Genomic DNA, 16976 nt, shown 5'->3' with positions numbered 1-16976 from the left:
CTTGACATCTAAGCCAATGAAAATTAGGGGCGGGGCCTGGCTCGGTGCAGGAAATGGCCGCGGAGTCCGTGAGTGCTGCGGGGCGGGGCTTGGCTGGAGCTCTTCCCGCCCCTGCTTCCCCGACACCCGGGTGGAGAGAGGGTCTCGCCTTCCCAGTCGGTGGTTCAGGCGCCGAGACCCGTGCGGGGCTGGGCCCCAGACTCCCGGGTCAGAGGCGGGAACAGCTCCAGGATACGGGGCTCCGGTGACCCCAACCGCCACTAGGCTGCCCGGGTTGTTTTCCAACGCAAGTAGACGGGGCCAAACGCCTTCCCCGAGCACTTGCCGCCCGGCCCATCTTGGTCCCCATGCACTCCTCTCCCCAGCTCCCCGCCCGCCGCCATGCCGCCCCTGTTGACCGCGCTGGCCCTGCGCCTGTGCCGGCTGTGTCCCCGCTGTCCCCACTCCCGGCTCCTTGGAGCGGCCGCCGGGCAGCGGTGAGTCGGGTGCCCGGGGCCCGACCCGGTCACTCAGTGGGTTTTTGCCTAGAGTCCTGCCCATGTAATCAGACAGTGCCCCCTCACTGTGCCTGGTGCCCCACGGGCCGCTTGCAGGTAGCCCTCACCTTCACTGCTGAGGACACAGGATCGGAGGTGAAGCATGCTCCCAAGGTCATGCAGTGGGTTAAGCGGTGGCCCCGAAATTTGAGCCCCGGTATTCAGTCCAGAGGGGCTTCCACCCCCCTAGCCACCTCAGCCATCACTGTACAGAGGCTGGAGTTTCTGACCTGGAGGATAAGGTGGCATTTAGGAATTTGGTGTTTCTGATACAAGGGGCTCCGGGACCCCACTCTGAGGAGACTTAGTCACCACCACTCACGGAGGGCAGAGGTCTTGGGACAGGATTTGTCCTGCCTCCACCCCGCAGCCTCCAGGATCCAGGGTTGGGGGCTACAAAGAGGCCTGGTGTCCACTTTGGGTGGGGGGTTGGGCCTGGTAGGGACCCACAGACGTCATAGTCTTTACTCCAGAATCGCAGGGTCTCATGGTAGGGGTGCCCTCAGCACCGAAGAGAGGACCTGCTGGCCCAGACCGGAAGAGGGACCTTAGGTCTGGATGAGCCTACCCAGTCTAGCAGAAGAGTGGGTGTGGCTCTCAAGGAAGAGGGCGGGGCTATCCCCCGGGCTCCTTCAACCCCTGTGGTTGGGTTTACCATTGGGGCCTCTCCGCAGGTCTGGTCCCAGGAACTACTATGAACTGTTGGGAGTGCAGCCAGGAGCCAGCCCTGAAGAAATTAAACGTGCGTTCTTCACCAAGTCCAAAGAGGTACCCTTGCCAGATGGGGATGCATGTGCCCCAAGTTGGCAGGAATAGAAGGGGTACAGCTGTGGCCTCATAGTGCCACACTCCCTAAGCCTACAAGGCAGGCCATCTGGGCCAGGTGGGAGGAAAGGTTGGGACCAGAGGCAGGGGTCCTGCCTGAGGGCCTGGGCCTGGCTCTCTGGATAGAGAATTCCCAACAAGGAAGGCTTGGATCAGGCCTGTGGTTAGAGCAGGGACTGCTGGAACAGGTTGGGGCAGGAGTCTGTGTTTCCTAACTTTGAGGAGCGCTGCCTGGCCAGGGTCTTTGGGAGTTACTGGAACCTTGGTGGGTGGCCCTCGTTGAGATAGATCACAGGAGAAAGAAACAGAGTCCTGTCCTACACCAGCTGCACCCCGACCGGGACCCCAGGAACCCAGCGCTGCACAGCCGCTTTGTGGAGCTGAATGAGGCCTATCACGTGCTCAGTCACAAGCAGAACCGCCGCAGCTACGACCACCAGCTCCGCTCAGCCAGGCCCCCAGAGTCTCCTGGAACTGCACCTCACCCCCGCCCCACAACTGCCCACCAAGCACACAGGTACAGCCGTCTCCCCCAGCACATCCTCCCGCCCCCAAGTCGATTGGGGAGCCTTGTGTCCATACCACCCCTCCCTCTCTCTCAGCAGCTCCTGGGAGCCTCCCAACACGGAGTACTGGGCCCAATTCCACCATGTAAGGACGAAGTGGCCTGAGGGGAGCCGGCAGCAACAGAGACACAACCAGCGAGTGCTGGGCTACTGCCTCTTGTTGATGTTAGCAGGCATGGGCCTGCACTACGTGGCTTTCAGGTGCACCCGGCTGACCTCCCGGGGAGTAGGGCATGGGCAGAGGGATGAGGGAGACTGTGAGCTCAGCACCCCAGCCTCACTGCCCCCCGTGACCCAGGCTTGTGCACCTTAAACTCAGGGCTTACTGCAAGCCTATCCCTGGAGACTCTTCTCACAAGGTCACTCTCTGTCCTTCATATTCTTTGTCACCAGCTGCCTGGCAGGACTGGAATAAACCAAAACAGTGAGCAGGAAGCAAATTCGTTTGCCCTGGTCCTCACTAACACTGGCCCTCGCTCGTCGGTGGGCTCCACCCCAGGGTGGCTGGGGCCCTGCCAGCAATTCCCCATAGCAGATACCCCACAGGCCATTCCATGGCCAACAGGCTGCCCGGTTCAGCGATAAGGTTATAGATGGACAACCATTTGTAGTCCTGCAGGGGTCACTGAGATGACCGGACTGACAGTCAGCAGGTCAGCCAGCAACCTGGGTCTCTGGACAAGCCATAGCCCACCCTTTGCCACTTATTGGAGGCATGGTTCAGCTGAGGTCCCACCTGTGTAGAACTGTGAGCGCCTGGGATGGGGTCAAAGGGAGTGAGATTTGGGGAACCCAGGGGGAATAGTGAAGCCCTGGGCTGCTCGCTAATCACCAGGTCCACAGTTCCAACACCATCTGGTGCTTCTGGGGCTAAAGATGAGGCTTTCTACTCCGTTAAAGAGTTACAGTCTAGGAACCTCACCAAGGCCATTCCACCCTGGAACCCACTCCATGCCAGTGGGTTTGGTTTTGCAGGAAGCTGGAGCAGATGCACCGGAACTTCATGGATGAAAAGGACCGTATCATTACTGCCATCTACAACGACACCAGGGCCCGGGCCAGGTCTGTCACTCTTCTCTCCTGCCCCCCACTGCCCTGGCACCACCCTCCCAGGCCCCTGCCCCAGACAACAGGCCCGTCTCCTCAGAGCCAACAGCACCAGGCTCCAGCAGGGACGGCTGCAGACCACCACTACCACGACCTCGCAGCCGCCAGGGCCCCCCGAGGACCCTGCCATCTTGCCCACCCGTGCAGACCCCTGAAGAGCCGCCCGGGGACAAGGACCAGGCCTACAGCGTGTCCTCTCCTCGCCTCCCTCCCACTGCGCCCCACCCGCAGAACGCACACAATAAAGTCCTTTCTACCCTCCGTCCGGTTCCCTAACTCTTCCAGCCCGCGCCCCCGGCCAGGCCTCTCCAAGCCCCTGGAGCCCGGCCCCCTGGGCGGCGCGTCCTCCCTCCCGGGCGCGGCGGGAGGGGGCGTGGGGAGGGAGGGCCGGCCCGCAGCCCCCGCCCCGCCCCCGCCCCGCGGCCCGGTGGGGAGCGCGTGTCTGGGTCACATGAGCCACCCGCCCGCCAGTCCGGGCCCGGCCCCCCACCGCCCCCGCCATCCCCGCCGCTGCCCGCCGCCGGCCACCCGCCCGCCCGCCCGGCTCCTCCGGCTGCCGCCGCTGCGCTGCCTGCACCCAGGGCTCGGGAGGGGGCTGCGGAGGAGCTGCCCCCCGCGCCCGGCCCCCGCCCGCCGCGCCCGCGCCATGGGGCTGGGGCTGCCGCCGCGGCCCGCGTCGCCTGGCTAGGGCGATGCAGGCGCGCCCGGCGCGCGGCCCCCGCGGGCACCATGGGCCCCCTGCTCCGCCGCCTGCTGCTCGCCGCGCTCCTGCAGCTGGCCCCTGCCCAGGTACGTGCGGCCCCGCAGCCCGCTGCCCGCCGTGCCCTCTCAAGGTTGGCGGAAGTGGGGAGGCGCGCGCCTCAACTGAAGGAGCCGCGGGGTCCCGCCCGGATGGGGGCATCCCCCCCGGGAGGCGCCTCTTCTGCCGGCCCAGCCGCAGGGCCACTCCCCCGTCCCACCCCATCCCACCCGGTCCCCTGGGCGCAGCTGGGGGCGGAGCCACCCCAGTGCCCAGTGCCCGCTAGACCTGGTTCGGCGCCCACTGTGCCCGCTCCTGACCTGCGGCCTCCAGCGCAAGGCCGTCCCCCGAGGCTTGGAGATTCGACGTTGCCCGCAGAGTGCGCCAGGCGGGTCGTGGGCCGGGGCAGGTCCCAGGTGGCCAGGAGAGGACAGGTAAAGCTGGAGCCATGGCCCCAGGAACAGAGCAATGTGGGAAGATGCCAGCGCGCAGGCAGAGCCCCCTGACGGCGAGGACAGCCCTGGGACAGCAGGGCTCGCCTTTCCTAGAGCACTCCTGGATGCAAGGGTGTCCCCCAGCTCAGGTCTCTTTTCTTCCCCAGGCCCCGGCCCCCCAGCCTGATGTGCCCGACCACCAGAATAAAGGTAGTCACGAGGGCTCCTTGGCAAGGGCCAGTCCACAGTTCGCTCTGCATCTGAGCCCCTTCTCTCTTCTGTCGCCACAATTGCCCTGTCAGAGGCAGAGTCGGGCTCTGCCCTCTTCACAGGGCACAGAGGGAGTGGAGGCTGAGGGACCCCGGGCCCTGGATAGACTGGGCAGAGGGGTGCTGCATGGGAGGGGAAGTGGAGGGATCCCTGGATTTGGAGAGAAGGCAGGGGGACCAGGGAGCAGCTTCAGCCCTCTCTCCCTGCCCCCCAACCCTCGGAACCCCCTGGGGAATGAAACCCTTCCCATTGTCGTTCTGCCCCCAGTGGTGTCTTGGATCGATGTCTATTCCCGAGCCACCTGCCAGCCTCGGGAGGTGGTGGTGCCCCTGACCACGGAGTTCATGGGCACCGTGGCCAAGCAACTGGTGCCCAGCTGTGTGACAGTGCATCGCTGCGGCGGCTGCTGCCCAGATGATGGGCTGGAGTGCGTCCCCACGGGCCAGCACCAAGTCCGAATGCAGGTACCCCTACAGGTGGACCCGCCTGGTCCAGTGCGCGGCGGGTCGGGGAGGGGGTGGCACAGGGAGAGTTGGAGGCCAGGGGGCTGGCTTGTGGGCAGGCTGTTTCACCTCCATCCCTTGGAGCACCCCCTTTGGCTGTGAGGCTCACTGTCTCCCTGTCTTCCTCCGGGGCGCAGATCCTGATGATCCGGTACTCTAGCAGTCAACTGGGGGAGATGTCGCTGGAAGAACACAACCAGTGTGAATGCAGGTGCCCGCCAGACTTGCAGACACCAGGGGCACAGGGGCTGGGGGTCGACCTGGGCCGTGGGCAGGCGCGTGGGACGTTTGGACTTCCTGATCTCCCTCTCCTTGCCTCTGTCTGTCTGACTTTCTTACCTTTCAGACCAAAAAAAAGAGAGAGTCCGGGGAAGCCAGACAGGTGAGCCTCTTGGGCTCCTGCTAAGGTGGGCAAGGAGTCCAGGATGTGTGGGGAGTGGGGAGGGCACGGGGAGGAGGGTCTGTGGTCTCCTCCTCCTCTCCCCATTTCTCCTCCCACCTGCGCCCCTTCACCCCTTTCCACCTGTTCCTCCGAGAGTCCCTCCGCGTGCTCCTCCGGGGAAGCTTCTTGCTTCCTGCCCCAGACATGTCGCTTCTCCTCCTAGGGTTCCCACTCCCCACCACCGCCCCCAGCCCCGCTCTGTGCCGGGCTGGGACTCCGTCCCCAGAGCACCCTCCCCAGCTGACATCACCCATCCCACTCCAGCCCCAGGCCCCTCTGCCCACGCTGCGCCCAGCGCCGCCAGCGCCCTGACCCCCGGACCTGCCGTTGCCGCTGCCGACGCCGCAGCTTCCTCCGTTGCCAAGGGCGGGGCTTAGAGCTCAACCCAAACACCTGCAGGTGCGGGGGCTTGGGGCTGGTTCCCAGGAAAGCCTTAGGCCCGGTCCTGGAGCAGGTCCAGTCAGTAGGAGGAGCGCCAGGGAGCTGGAAGCTGATGGATGTGTTGAGAAACTATTTACAGAGTGTCTGCTGGCACGGGCTCTGTGTAAACAAGGCGGGAGTCAGGCGTGAGCAGGGATGGTGCCAGTGGAAGGGAGAGCTGTGGGGAGGGCCGTCTGACCCTGGGCCCTATCTCTGAGAAGTCTCAGAAGATCTGGAAGAGATGCACATGAGTAGAGGAGAGGTGAAGGAAACAGCTCCCTACTTGCCAGGGCTTCCCAGAATGTCTGTGGTGGACATTTGTCTCCATGGTGGGTTGCGGGTTGGATTGCTAACCCCAGGGTTGGTCGTTTGAACCCACCAGCCACTCCGCAGGAGAAAGATGAGGCTTGTCCACTCCCGTAAAGATTTTCCAGCCTTGCAAACCTTCCTGATGCTACTTGACCCTAGAGGGGTGCCAGGAGTCAGAATGGACTCATTGGTAGTGAGGAATGGACCCCGAGACTACAGGGGATTGTGCTGGGATTCAGGCTGAGGGGCTATTGGGGCCAGGTTAGCTGGGCCCTTTAAGGCGTGTTAGGCAAAAGTGGGGTTCACAGATGTAGAGAGGGGTGAGTCAAGAGGAGGTGGGGCTGTGCTCCGGCCGCCTGAACAACAGCCCCGTCTTCCCTCTTCAGGTGCCGGAAGCTGCGGAGGTGACACGTCACTGTTCAGATTTAGCTTGGCCTCTTGCCTCACAGGCGACAGGCCCCACACAGCCTGGGGAGGTCAGCCCGCCCTGAAGACCTCCGTCGGAGAGGACGCTGCTCCTGGACCTGGGCCTCTCACTCGGGGCTCTCCTGCTGGACCATGTCTCCCGAGGCCATCACCCAAATGGGTGGGCATAGTTGGACACGGAGATCTGGTGGCATCGAGAGGGGTCATATGCTAGTTGGGGATGAACTGGGTCCTTTCCAGTTTTTAACCACCATGTACAAGTGAGCTTCTTATAGCCAACTCCTTCTTGTCCCGCTAAGGACACCCCGATTCCCTGCAGCAAATGGGGTTTGGGCTTTGGTGTGACAACTGCCCCCACCTCCCCGCCCCCGATAAAAGAAACGGAAGGAGCTGTCCATGCCTGTGTCACTGTGTGTCACTGCCCAGGCTGACTGGCTTGGGCGCGAATGTCTGCGTCACACTGACTCTTGAGCCCAGAGCTGTCCTCTTCAGCTGCAGGCAAGGTCCCAGACCCCACAGCTGTTTCCAAGCAGAGCCAGCATCACCCAGGCCTCACACTGCTGCTACTTGAAGTGCAGGGGGCAGGGGAGGGGGCACAGGGAGGCCCTCATCCCTCTGCCTCCTCCCACCCCACCTCCACTGCTAGTCATGTCACCACGAGGGTTCCTTTCTGAAAGGAGATGGCTACTGACCTGCTGAGTGGTGGAGGTCACTGCCCCTGTATCTGAGCCTCAGTTCCCATGTGCACGTGGGAGGAATGGGTGCTTGCAGTGGTCAGGGCCTATGGGCTCCCGAGAAATTTAGTCTGCTTGCACATTCTAGAAAAACACCCCCACCTTCCCCACCAGGCAGTACACGGAAGCACTTTGTTCTGTTGACTGGGTGGGAAGTCAGGTCAGAGAGAAGTCAGATGTTTCTTTGGTTTTGCTCTGCTGGTTTTCTTTTGCCTTCTGTCGTCAGATCTCTAGTAATCCATCCTTTGAACACCTGAGGTAGCACCCGGCAAGATGCACATTATAACCCTGTAGGCAGTGCCCGTTACTCATGATAAGGTATGCAAAACAAAGGCGGTCTTGTCTATCAGTAGTGTGTCATACTCATGTCCTAAATCGGGGACCTCCTGTAGTTCTGTTTTGCTGCCTGAAGCTTACCTCAAGTCATCATGCACCAGCCCTGGCTCTGCCTCCCTCTCCCTGCCCTGCAAGGGAAGCACCAAGAGCCTGTGGTACACTTGGTATGGGAGACAGGTTCCCACTCCCATAACCCACATTTGGCTCTGTCTAGATTCCCCGTGCACTTCCAGAGCTCTCGTCAGCTGCTGGTCTGGCTTTCCTGAGCCTGGTCTGATTTAAGTCCAAGGTCATGTTCTGCTCACCGTCCCTGCAGCCTCCACTGTTACCCCAAAGCTGCCACTCTAAGCAAAGCTCTTCTCCAGGGTACTCTTGGTGGGTCACAAGAAGGGATGGGGTTGGACAGGAGAAGGCAATGCCTGGAGACTGGACACTATGCAAATACTTCCCAGGCCTGAAACTACTCAAATCACAGCTCACCCGAGACAATGAGGGTGAGGAATCCTAATGGGTCTGTCCTTCCCAGCCCACTCGGTCCCACCAGACACCACTCACGTTTCTCCTGCATACACTCTTCCTCTTCAATTCTGAGGTCGTCCCTGCTATGAGCTGCCTTTTCCAACAGAGGAAATAGACCCGAGAGAGAAGAACCAACTTGGGCATCTGCCCTCAAGTTGCCTGTTTCCCTAACCCTCCAGCCAAATGCAGATTCATGATTTGACTCTGGCAAATATTTACTGGATACTGTGGATGCCGGTATGAGGAGCCCTGGTGGTGTGGTGCTTATGCATTGGGCTGCAAACTGCATAGTCCGCAGTTTGAAACCACCAGCAGCTCAGGGAGGAAGACTAGGCTTTCCACTCTCCTAAACAGTTACAGTCTTGGAAACCCAAGTCAGCATTGACTCGATGGCAGTGCCTGTGGTTATGGGTTAGGCTGCTACCGACAAGGTTAGCAGTGCCAACCAACCAGCCTCTCTGCTCTAGGAAGCAAAGTTTCTTCTCCCGCAAGAGTTACACTCTTGGAAACTCACAGGGACAGTTCTACCGTGTCCTATTGGGTTGCTTGGAGTCCGAATTTACTTCATGGTAGTGAGTTTGGTTTGGTGGATGCCAGCGTGCATCGGGCTATTGATCCCAAGGCCAGCGGGTGGAAGCCACTCCTCGGCTGCTTTGCAGGAGCAACTGAGAACCCTTTTGCTCCCCAAGGACTTACAGCTTGGAAACTCTAGACTAGAGCAGCGGTTCTCAACCTGTGGGTCGTGAACCCTTGGGGGGGGGCGCTTGATTCATAACTGTAGCAAAATTAGGGTTATGAAGTAGCAACAAAGATAATTTTTTGGCTGGAGGTCACCACCACATGAACTGTATGAAAGGGTCGTGGCATTCGCAATGTTGAGAACCGCTGCCCTAGAGGGTCTCTGAGCAATGGACTAGAAGGTCGAAGGTGGGCACTGGTGGGGGGATGGGCTGTTCAGAGTGAGGCTGGAAGTGGTCGGTCAGGGCGCTGAGAGAGGGCAGAACATGAGCCGTGCGGGGCCGGGGGAGTGGGTCCGAGGCCTCCAGGGTCCCGGTAGGCTGAGCGGTCCCCAGCCCACTTTGTAGAGACGCCCAGTTTTAGCAGAGAAGGAACTGCTCAAGGTCATAGAGCCAGGCAAGTGACAGCTGCAGAATCCTTTTCCGAAGCGTCTCCAACTGGAAGCTGTGGTTACACAGAGGCGCAGGGACGCTATGCGAAGGCTGGAGAGGCACGGGTGACGGGGCCTCGCAGACCATCAGGGAGTACGCCTGATGTCACCTAGGCTCACCTCGCCCGGAAGTGCCTTTCGCCCTTTCGGAAGTCACTTTCCCCTCCTCTTAAGGACCGCCCCGCCAGAAATGACGTGTACATCACGCGGTGGCGCGAGAGGCGGGGCTAAGGGAGAAACCGCCCCTTCCGGTAGGTGGTGGCGGGGTTCGCATTGTCCAATGAGGAAGGGCGGCGTGGCCCCGCCTGGTAGCGACGACATTGCGCCTGCGCGAAGGCGGCAGCCCGACTGGGTTGACTCCGGGGGCGCGGCGAGGAGGTGAGCGGGGGCCACAGCCCGGGCTGGGGGAGTGGGGCGCAAGAGGGGCAGGCTGGAGCAGGCCGGGCAGGAGCGGGCCGGGGCCCCGAGTGTCAACGAGGGATAGGCTACAAGGGAATTGGGGACTGGGGTCGGAGCTGTCTGGGGATGCCGCAGGGGGAGGGACTTCACACTGTTCGGGGCGGAGCCCCAGGGTTCGGGGCGGGGCGTGGAGCTGAGTCCAGTGGAACTACCAAGCTGGTGCCTGAGGGAGGCGGGGCTACGCGGCCAGGGGTGGGGCTAGATTTGGGGCGGGGCGGAGCCTGGGTCTTGGAGGAGGAGCCGGAACAATTGGAAGGTGGAGCCTCGAGTTTGGAGAGCAAAGGGGACGGAGCTCAGATACTGGAAGCGGGCCTTCCGCCTGTGGCTGCAGCTCTGGAAAAGGGCTTGGGTTCTGTTGAGGGCGGGGCTCTAGTGACGGGGGCGGAGTCACGCTCCCCGAAGGGCGGGGCTAAGGAGCCCAGCGAAAGCCCGCACCCGGGTAATGGCCTTGGGCGTCCACGTGGGGGCGGTCTCCGTGGTGGTGGGGCCTGGGGACGTGGGAGACCGAGAACTCCTCCGGGAGAGGTGGTGTGGGTGGAGCGGACTCGGGAAGCACCGGACACAGGGCCAGTCTGGGTGCCCCGGAGACCCCCAAGGGCCCAGAGCTGGGGCGGTGCTCCTGGTGGAAGCACAGGGCCGAGCTGGGGAGAACCCCCTGAGGACAGGGGCACCCCAGAACCTCCAAGCGGGGACATATGGGTGCCTCGGGGGCGGCCCCCTGCAGCAGCCGCTGAGGTGTGGGTGTGCTGGGCCGGAGGCAGCTGGGTGTGGCGCGAGTGGGGTCGCCAGGTCAGCTCATCAGCCGTGCAGCCAGAACGGGTCTGGACTCTGCGCAAAGGGTCTGGTGGGAACTGAAGAGGAGCTGGTCTGGGGCAAGGGAGGGAAGGAAGGGCTGGGGGTGAGCAAAAGGGCGGGTCCCTGGCTGCTGTGGCCTCCCCTGACCCCCTCCCCCCGCTGCTGGGGTCCTCGGCCAAGCTCCCTTCTCCCTCGACTGGTAAGTGCAGTCGCAGTCGCTGAGCCCTGGGAGGGAATGATGGGGCTTGTATTGTGGGGAAGGGGTGGAATCCTTTCTGTACCTGCCCTTTTCCCACCCTCTCCCTACCCCCTCTTGGTCGGTTTGTCTGTCGGTGGGGGTCTGTGCCTGCAGAGACATGAGGCTGAACTGGATGCTGGCAGTGCTGCCCATCTGCCTGAGCGCTCTGGCCACAGCTACAGCCCCGGGGGCAGAGGGCAAGCGAAAGCTGCAGATTGGGGTCAAGAAGAGGGCGGAGCACTGTCCCATCAAGTCCCGAAAGGGGGATGTCCTGCACATGCACTACACGGTGGGTAATGGGAGGGGCTCATGGGGAGGGAGGACAGACCCCAGGCAAGCCCACACCAACTGCTCTTTGTCGATTTCCTTAGTTATCTGCACCCTGTACTCACCGAGTGGGCACCTAAACCTGTAAGGGACCCATAGTTCTGCCCACCCAAGGACCCAGGGGGCCAACTTGTTGGGCAGAGTAGCTCAGGGATCTCAGGCTGACTCTTGCCCCCCTCCCCCTCCTACAGGGGAAACTGGAAGATGGGACAGAGTTTGACAGCAGCCTGCCCCAAAACCAGCCTTTTGTGTTCTCCCTTGGCACTGGCCAGGTCATCAAGGGTTGGGACCAGGGGCTGCTGGGGTGAGTTGGGGGCCATGGTTGTGGTCCAGGAAGTGAGATGGGGGAGGCGGGGACTGGGTGGCGGGGAGGCGGGGAGCCTGGGGCCACCCTGTGCTGAGCACACGTGTCCCTGCTGTGCAGGATGTGTGAGGGAGAGAAGCGGAAGCTGGTGATCCCATCGGAGCTGGGTAAGGGGCCTGGGGCAGGATTCAGGGTGGTCGGGAGGGGTGAGAGCTGGTCCAGCCGCTGCATGCTGCATGGTCTCCATCCCTGGTGGTCATTCCTCTGCCATCTGCTTTGTCCTAAGTCTGATGGAGCCTGGAAGGGAGGACACTTCTGTCCTCCACCAGCAGACCCCTCCTAGGGTCAGAGCTGGAGGGCCTGGTTCACTTTGTTCTTTGTGCATCTTACCCATAGGATACGGAGAACGAGGAGCGCCCCCAAAGATTCCAGGTACTAAACCATCTTCCTATGTCCCTCTTAAGCAGCGGCCCAGCTCCCTGTGGTGCTGGTACTCAGCCTGATTCCACATCTCCCCACAGGTGGTGCCACTCTGGTGTTTGAGGTGGAGCTGCTCAAAATTGAGCGAAGATCTGAACTGTAACCAAGTGACTGGGGCGGGGCGGGAGGGGGTCAGGGGGAGAGGCCAGCCGGGACCACCCAGACTGTTTCAAAACAAAACTCATGAAAAGCCCAAGGAGTGAGCTTGTGTGTGTGTCTCTGTGGGCCCCAGGGTGGGGGGCCCACCACCTTGACCTCCTTCAGCATCCCTCTTCTTTCCTGGCAGTGGAGCCTTGGCATCTGGACCAGGCCCAGGACAGCCCAGGTCTGGAGAGGAGAGATAGGTGTGTGCCTGCTATAGCAGGCCACTCCCCCACCCCCTCCCCAGGCACCTCCAGCTCCTGGTTTGGGAGCCAGCACCATGACTACGTGGTGCTCAGGAAGGACTGTGGTCACCTGGGAATCAGTGAGCTGGCAGCAGTGGAGAACAGCATGTCCCACACCCACGGCCCCTCCGCCCAAGAGACCAGCCGAGCCTAGAACTGCACCAAAGGCATAGCCTAGCTTTATTCAATGGCCCGCGCCGCAGAGTCAATATAAAAACACAAAAAGTCCCGTCCGTTTAATAACAATAAAAAACCCCAAAAATGGAAAATGCGGGGGCAAGGGAAGAGGCCCCTGGGCCAGGGGTGCGGGGAGCCCTGCTCCCGGCACCAGGCCCAGCCGCAGGGCCCCCCGGGTATTGCTGTTGCTACGAGGTCGGGGGGCAGCGATTGTCCTGTGGGAGCCACCGTTCACTTGGGTCCAGGACCCTCACTTCTTCTGGGGGGTGCTCAACTTCTGCATGCCCCGGATCTTGTCCAGCAGGCCAGAGATGAAGGCCTGGGTGGGAGGGAAGGCGTTAGGGGCCCCGACCCCCAAGACAGCAGAGCCCCAGACCTCACCCTCCGGGGAAGCCACTCACCTCAGTGGGTTTGTAACAGTCAACCAGCAGCTCCTAAGGGGGAGGGAGCGGAAAGTGAGCTTTTGGAATGCAGCAGACCTAAAGGCACCTCCTGCAGACCCATGTCCAGGCAGATGCCACTGTGTGCCTCAGCGCCAGAAGCCCCCCCCCCCCTGTTTTATAGGGGCAACTTCCCCACCAGCCCCCCTACCTTGACCCTGGCTGCACGGGTGTCATCGCTCTCCATGTCTAGTAGCTCATCTACGTCAATCTCCAGCTCGGGGATCTCCTCTTCCTGGGGGTGGGGGTGGCAGGAGACAAGGGATTCAGTTGACTGGAGGTGTGAGGGGCCTGGACCAGACCCCTGCCTGCTAGGGGCCCAGCTCTGTCCTCTGCCCAGCAGACAGCGGCAGCTGCTCCAAGGAGGAAGACGCATCAGACTAGTGCCAAGGCAAGCTGCCTATGAGAAGGGGGGGGCACTTCCTGTCCCAGCCAGCAGGCACCCTGAGTGCCAGACAGCTAGGGCTGGGGGCTCTGGACTGGAGACCAAGGCAGATGTGTGTCTCCAACTTCTGGGTTGCCCCATCTCACCCGACCACAGGTCGAACCAGCTGTCCCCGTTCATCATATCCCCCTCCCCTCACCCAAACACCTGTCACGGCTTCGCGGGAAGGAGGAGGAATTGAGGGGGGTGGGGTGGGGTCTTCAGAAGGAAGGACCCAGGCCTGGGCAAAAGGGAAACAAAGAGCCCGTGTTGGGCTGGGGGGGGGGGGGCGCCCACCACCCCTCCCCCCCAGGAAGCAGCTACCCAGCGCCGGACCAGCTGCATTCCAGGGCAGGCCCACTCCTCCACCCTGCCCCCCGGGGCCTGAGTCACCCTTGAGCAACTGGGGAGTCACAGGGTGGAGAAGCCGACTCAGAAATGGAGCTAGCCTGTCCCATGATAAGATGGGGCTCTAGCGGAGCGCGTTGGAACCCGCCCGGGGTGGGGGGCTCGCCCTTTAGCTAGGCAGGTAGGTAGACCTCCTTCCACGGGCCAGCACCCCGTCCAAGCCCAGGATATCTCGCGGGACTTCTCAGGGCCCCACGCCACCCGGCGGAGTAGGACGGGGAAGATGGGAGTGACTTCAGGTCAGACGAGAAAGAACCGACATCGGGGGGCGGGGAGTTCAGAGCGCAAAGCGCGCGCGAAGCCGAGCGCCCATTGACTTCGGGTGCCGAGCGGTCTCAAGGTGGGGGGGGGGTTCCCCAGCAGCCCGATCTGAGACCGGTTTTGGGGCGTCAGCGCGGGGCGGGGGGCCCACCTGACAGTCGTAGAGGCGCGTGAGCTGCTCCAGGATCCACTCCTCCAGGTTGAGACGCTTCCGCAGCTCCTTGCGGTCGTACTTGACCGTGACCTTCCCTTGGCGCCTCACTGGGCCGTCGTCCTCCCCGCCGCCGGGGCCCTCGCCCGCGGCCCCAGGAGGGCTCTGGAAGTAGACGCGGGGCCCCGGGCCGCCACTGCCCGCGCCGGGCGCCGGAGCTGCCAGCGCCGCGCCCCCCGCGGGGCCGCTGTCCGCCATGGCGGCCGCCGGGGCCACGTGCGCGCGCCGGGCCCCTCCCTGAGCCGCCGCCTCCCGGCCGCCCGCCGGCTGGCTCCGCGCCGCTGGCTCGGGGTAGCTCGCGGGCTCGGGTCGCGCGGCTCCGCGGCTCGGGCGGCGGCGGGGGTACCCGGGGGCAGCTGCAGCATGCGGAGCCCCCGGGCCTGGCCTGGCCGCGCCCCGCCCCCTCCCCTCCCCGCCCCGCGATCCGCCCGCCCGCCCGCCCTTTGTCCCCCGCGGCCGCCGCCCGAGCCGCCGCCGCCGCCGCCGCCGAAGCCGCTTTCTCTGTCTCGCTGGATCGCCCCGCCCCCGACCACGCCCCCTTAAAGGGCCAGCCCCGCTCGCGGCCGCGGCTAGCGGAGGGACTGGCCGTTAGGGCCTTTGACGTCGGTCTGTCCACCGCCCTCTTGCCCCTTCCGGCTCCAAACGCGAGCGCTCTGAGCGCCCGCTCCCAGGATTTCCGCCCCCCGTGACCCTGGTGTGCGGTCCCCATTAAGGCACCAGTGGGGCCGGCTGGGTTGCGGGGGCGTGGGCACTGCGTTGCGGAGCCCGAGTCCGCGGAGCAGGGGGCCGTCGGTCGGCAGCCAGCGAGAGGCCAGCCGATTTCTGCGAGTGATCCAGCACGTGGACCCGGCTCCCCGGGGCCGCGGAGTGGGCAGACGGGCAGAAGCCTCCCGGATCACCGATCGCCTTATACAGCGGGGTCATGCACGCTCTACCAGAAGGGCTGGGTAGGAGTGGGGGGTTCACGGGCAACGGGCGCCCAGCGACCTTAGGGTTAGATCCCAGGCAGCCGCCGCCCACCAGGCAAGATGGCGACTGCGAGCGGCCCTCTGGGAGAAGTAGTTCTCGGGGCCAGCTCCGCGTGGCCGGTCCTCGCCCGACCCCACCCCCGCCCGTGCTCTGTCCAGAAAGCTCCCAACTTGTTCGGGGCGCCCTCCTAGCACTGGGCTTGACAGGGCGCGGGTCTCCGCACCCTGTGAACAAACGCAGAACCTCAGGCAACAGCTGGGAAGTGGCCGGGCCAGCACTCCGGATAAGATGATGCTAACAGGACTCCCTGTAGTGAGCGCGTCCCCGGGACCCACACCCGACCTGTTCTCCAGCCAGGTCTCCTGCTTGCTGTCCTCTAGGTCTTTGCCCTGCGGCGCTTTCTGCCCTTTGAGGCTGCATCTTGAAGTGGTCTCTCATGTCGCTTTCCTTCGCCCACTTCTGGATTCCGAGCTCCGTGGGGCCCAAATGGCCTAGACCTTGATCCCTACTTAGGACTGTGGTTCAGTCTGCCTCCTGGGCATCAACTCACCTGCATGGGACCAGTTACCTGAACTCGTTCCCCCCTCCCCCACTTCCACACCTGGAAGTTTGTAAGACTCGGGGAGCTGGATAAATCTTGATTGAATGAATGAAGGAGTGACTGATTTCTGTGCCGCCTTCTCTTCAGAGTCAGTGAGAACACGTTTGGAAGTTTCAATAACCACCACACCGCAGATCCTGAAGAACTGACCCCCAACTGCAAAGCCCCTCATTGCCTCCCTATCCCCTGTCTACATCCCCCAGTAAGATTGTGCAGCACCTGCACGGGCACTTCCATGATGGCCCACTCGACTCACCACCCTTTATAGCCCTAAGCATGCTCCAAGAACCTTAGTGTCCAGAGCCTGCGAAGTGCTAAGTGTTTCGGACCCAGCCCCCGACAGCTCCCGGGGTTCCCAGCCCCTCTTTCTGGTCTCAGCTACCTGTCACCCAGCCTGAGAAGAAATAGAAGAGCCGACCCTTGCTCTTGCAGATTAGGTAGGCCCACCCTTTCCCCAGGGAGTCTCTCCTCTAGAGAGCCTGAGATGAGAGGAGGAGCGTTCTGCACAAGTCCAAGTTCCCCTACCTCACCTTCCAGGGTGTGTCAGACCCCAATTGATTGAGGCTCAGGGGTGCTCACCCACAGGAGGGGTGAAGTCATACCTCACAGCCTGCAGACCACTGAGCCCTGGATGCCAGGCCACGTTCTGTCCTCAAGAAGCTCTGTGGCCCAGTCCCTCCTCCCCTCAGGGCTGGTATGGAAGCTTGCCCTGTCCAGATGCCAGGGGTCATCGGCTTCTGACCTCTGAGGGGTCTCAGGGCAGGCTGGGAGGAGCCAGGGTGGGATGTTCCTGGGGGCCCTCAACTCCCTTCCCTGTCCTCTCTCCCCAGCCACCTTGAGGCTAGGCCTGGCATGCTAATCTAGTCCCTTCCTCTCTGCAGCTGGACTCTCAGCTGGGGGGGGGGGGGGGGAGAATTCAACTCTCAATTCACTGCCATCGAGTCGATTCCGACTCATAGCACACCCATAGCACAGGGTAGAAGTGCCTATGTGGCTTTCTGAGACCGTAACTCTTCACGGGAATAGAAAGCCTTATTTTTCTTCCTCGGAACATGGCTGGTGGCTTCGAACTGCTGACCTTGCTGACGACCTAGCAGCCCAGCGTAAAACATGATACCACCAGGGCTTCCGTGGAGGGGAAGAACTAGGTTCAAAGCCTGGC

The 16976-nt window shown here is 62.6% G+C and overlaps 5 protein-coding genes across 9 annotated transcripts; 4 read left to right on the top strand and 1 right to left on the bottom strand.

Annotated features, from left to right (window-relative positions):
• Positions 1-60: 60 nt before the first annotated feature.
• Positions 61-3722, top strand: DNAJC4 (DnaJ heat shock protein family (Hsp40) member C4). 3 transcript variants are annotated; one of them, XM_075545536.1, is made up of 6 exons: positions 76-476; positions 1211-1304; positions 1688-1878; positions 1964-2128; positions 2903-2989; positions 3075-3295. In XM_075545536.1, exons 1-6 carry the CDS (start codon positions 382-384, stop codon positions 3187-3189), a joined length of 747 nt encoding a protein of 248 aa, XP_075401651.1. In that variant the 5' UTR covers positions 76-381; the 3' UTR covers positions 3190-3295. The 3 variants fall into 3 exon arrangements, with proteins under 3 accessions (XP_075401650.1, XP_075401649.1, XP_075401651.1); XM_075545535.1 differs by having other exon boundaries at positions 61-476; positions 1967-2128; positions 2903-3722; XM_075545534.1 differs by having other exon boundaries at positions 63-476; positions 2903-3722.
• On the top strand, positions 3691-6972 carry VEGFB (vascular endothelial growth factor B). Of its 2 annotated transcripts, none has more exons than XM_075545538.1 (7): positions 3691-3823; positions 4375-4417; positions 4745-4941; positions 5118-5191; positions 5327-5362; positions 5687-5821; positions 6538-6972. In XM_075545538.1, the coding sequence occupies exons 1-7, from the start codon at positions 3764-3766 to the stop codon at positions 6557-6559; spliced, it is 567 nt and encodes a 188-aa protein (XP_075401653.1). In that variant the 5' UTR covers positions 3691-3763; the 3' UTR covers positions 6560-6972. The 2 variants fall into 2 exon arrangements, with proteins under 2 accessions (XP_075401653.1, XP_075401652.1); XM_075545537.1 differs by having other exon boundaries at positions 5586-5821.
• Positions 6973-9577: 2605 nt separating this feature from the next.
• FKBP2 (FKBP prolyl isomerase 2) lies at positions 9578-12131 on the top strand. 2 transcript variants are annotated; one of them, XM_075545531.1, is made up of 6 exons: positions 9578-9712; positions 10941-11115; positions 11345-11457; positions 11578-11624; positions 11854-11889; positions 11979-12131. In XM_075545531.1, exons 1-6 carry the CDS (start codon positions 9615-9617, stop codon positions 12038-12040), a joined length of 531 nt encoding a protein of 176 aa, XP_075401646.1. In that variant the 5' UTR covers positions 9578-9614; the 3' UTR covers positions 12041-12131. The 2 variants fall into 2 exon arrangements, with proteins under 2 accessions (XP_075401646.1, XP_075401648.1); XM_075545533.1 differs by lacking the exon at positions 9578-9712 and adding an exon at positions 10657-10787.
• LOC142444527 (uncharacterized) lies at positions 9845-10648 on the top strand. Its single transcript, XM_075545529.1, has one exon. The coding sequence runs from the start codon at positions 9860-9862 to the stop codon at positions 10646-10648; it is 789 nt and encodes a 262-aa protein (XP_075401644.1). The 5' UTR covers positions 9845-9859.
• Positions 12132-12480: 349 nt separating the features above from the next.
• On the bottom strand, positions 12481-14624 carry PPP1R14B (protein phosphatase 1 regulatory inhibitor subunit 14B). Its single transcript, XM_075545530.1, is given in 6 exon segments — positions 12481-12819; positions 12902-12934; positions 13092-13175; positions 14185-14466; positions 14468-14569; positions 14571-14624. Coding segments are annotated over 6 exon segments (609 nt in total). The 5' UTR covers positions 14610-14624; the 3' UTR covers positions 12481-12750.
• Between the last annotated feature and the right edge of the window lie 2352 nt (positions 14625-16976).

Source organism: Tenrec ecaudatus, chromosome 4, assembly GCF_050624435.1.
Source record: "Tenrec ecaudatus isolate mTenEca1 chromosome 4, mTenEca1.hap1, whole genome shotgun sequence".
NCBI classification, from domain to species: domain Eukaryota; kingdom Metazoa; phylum Chordata; class Mammalia; order Afrosoricida; family Tenrecidae; genus Tenrec; species Tenrec ecaudatus.
This window is presented reverse-complemented; position numbering and strand designations above follow the sequence as displayed.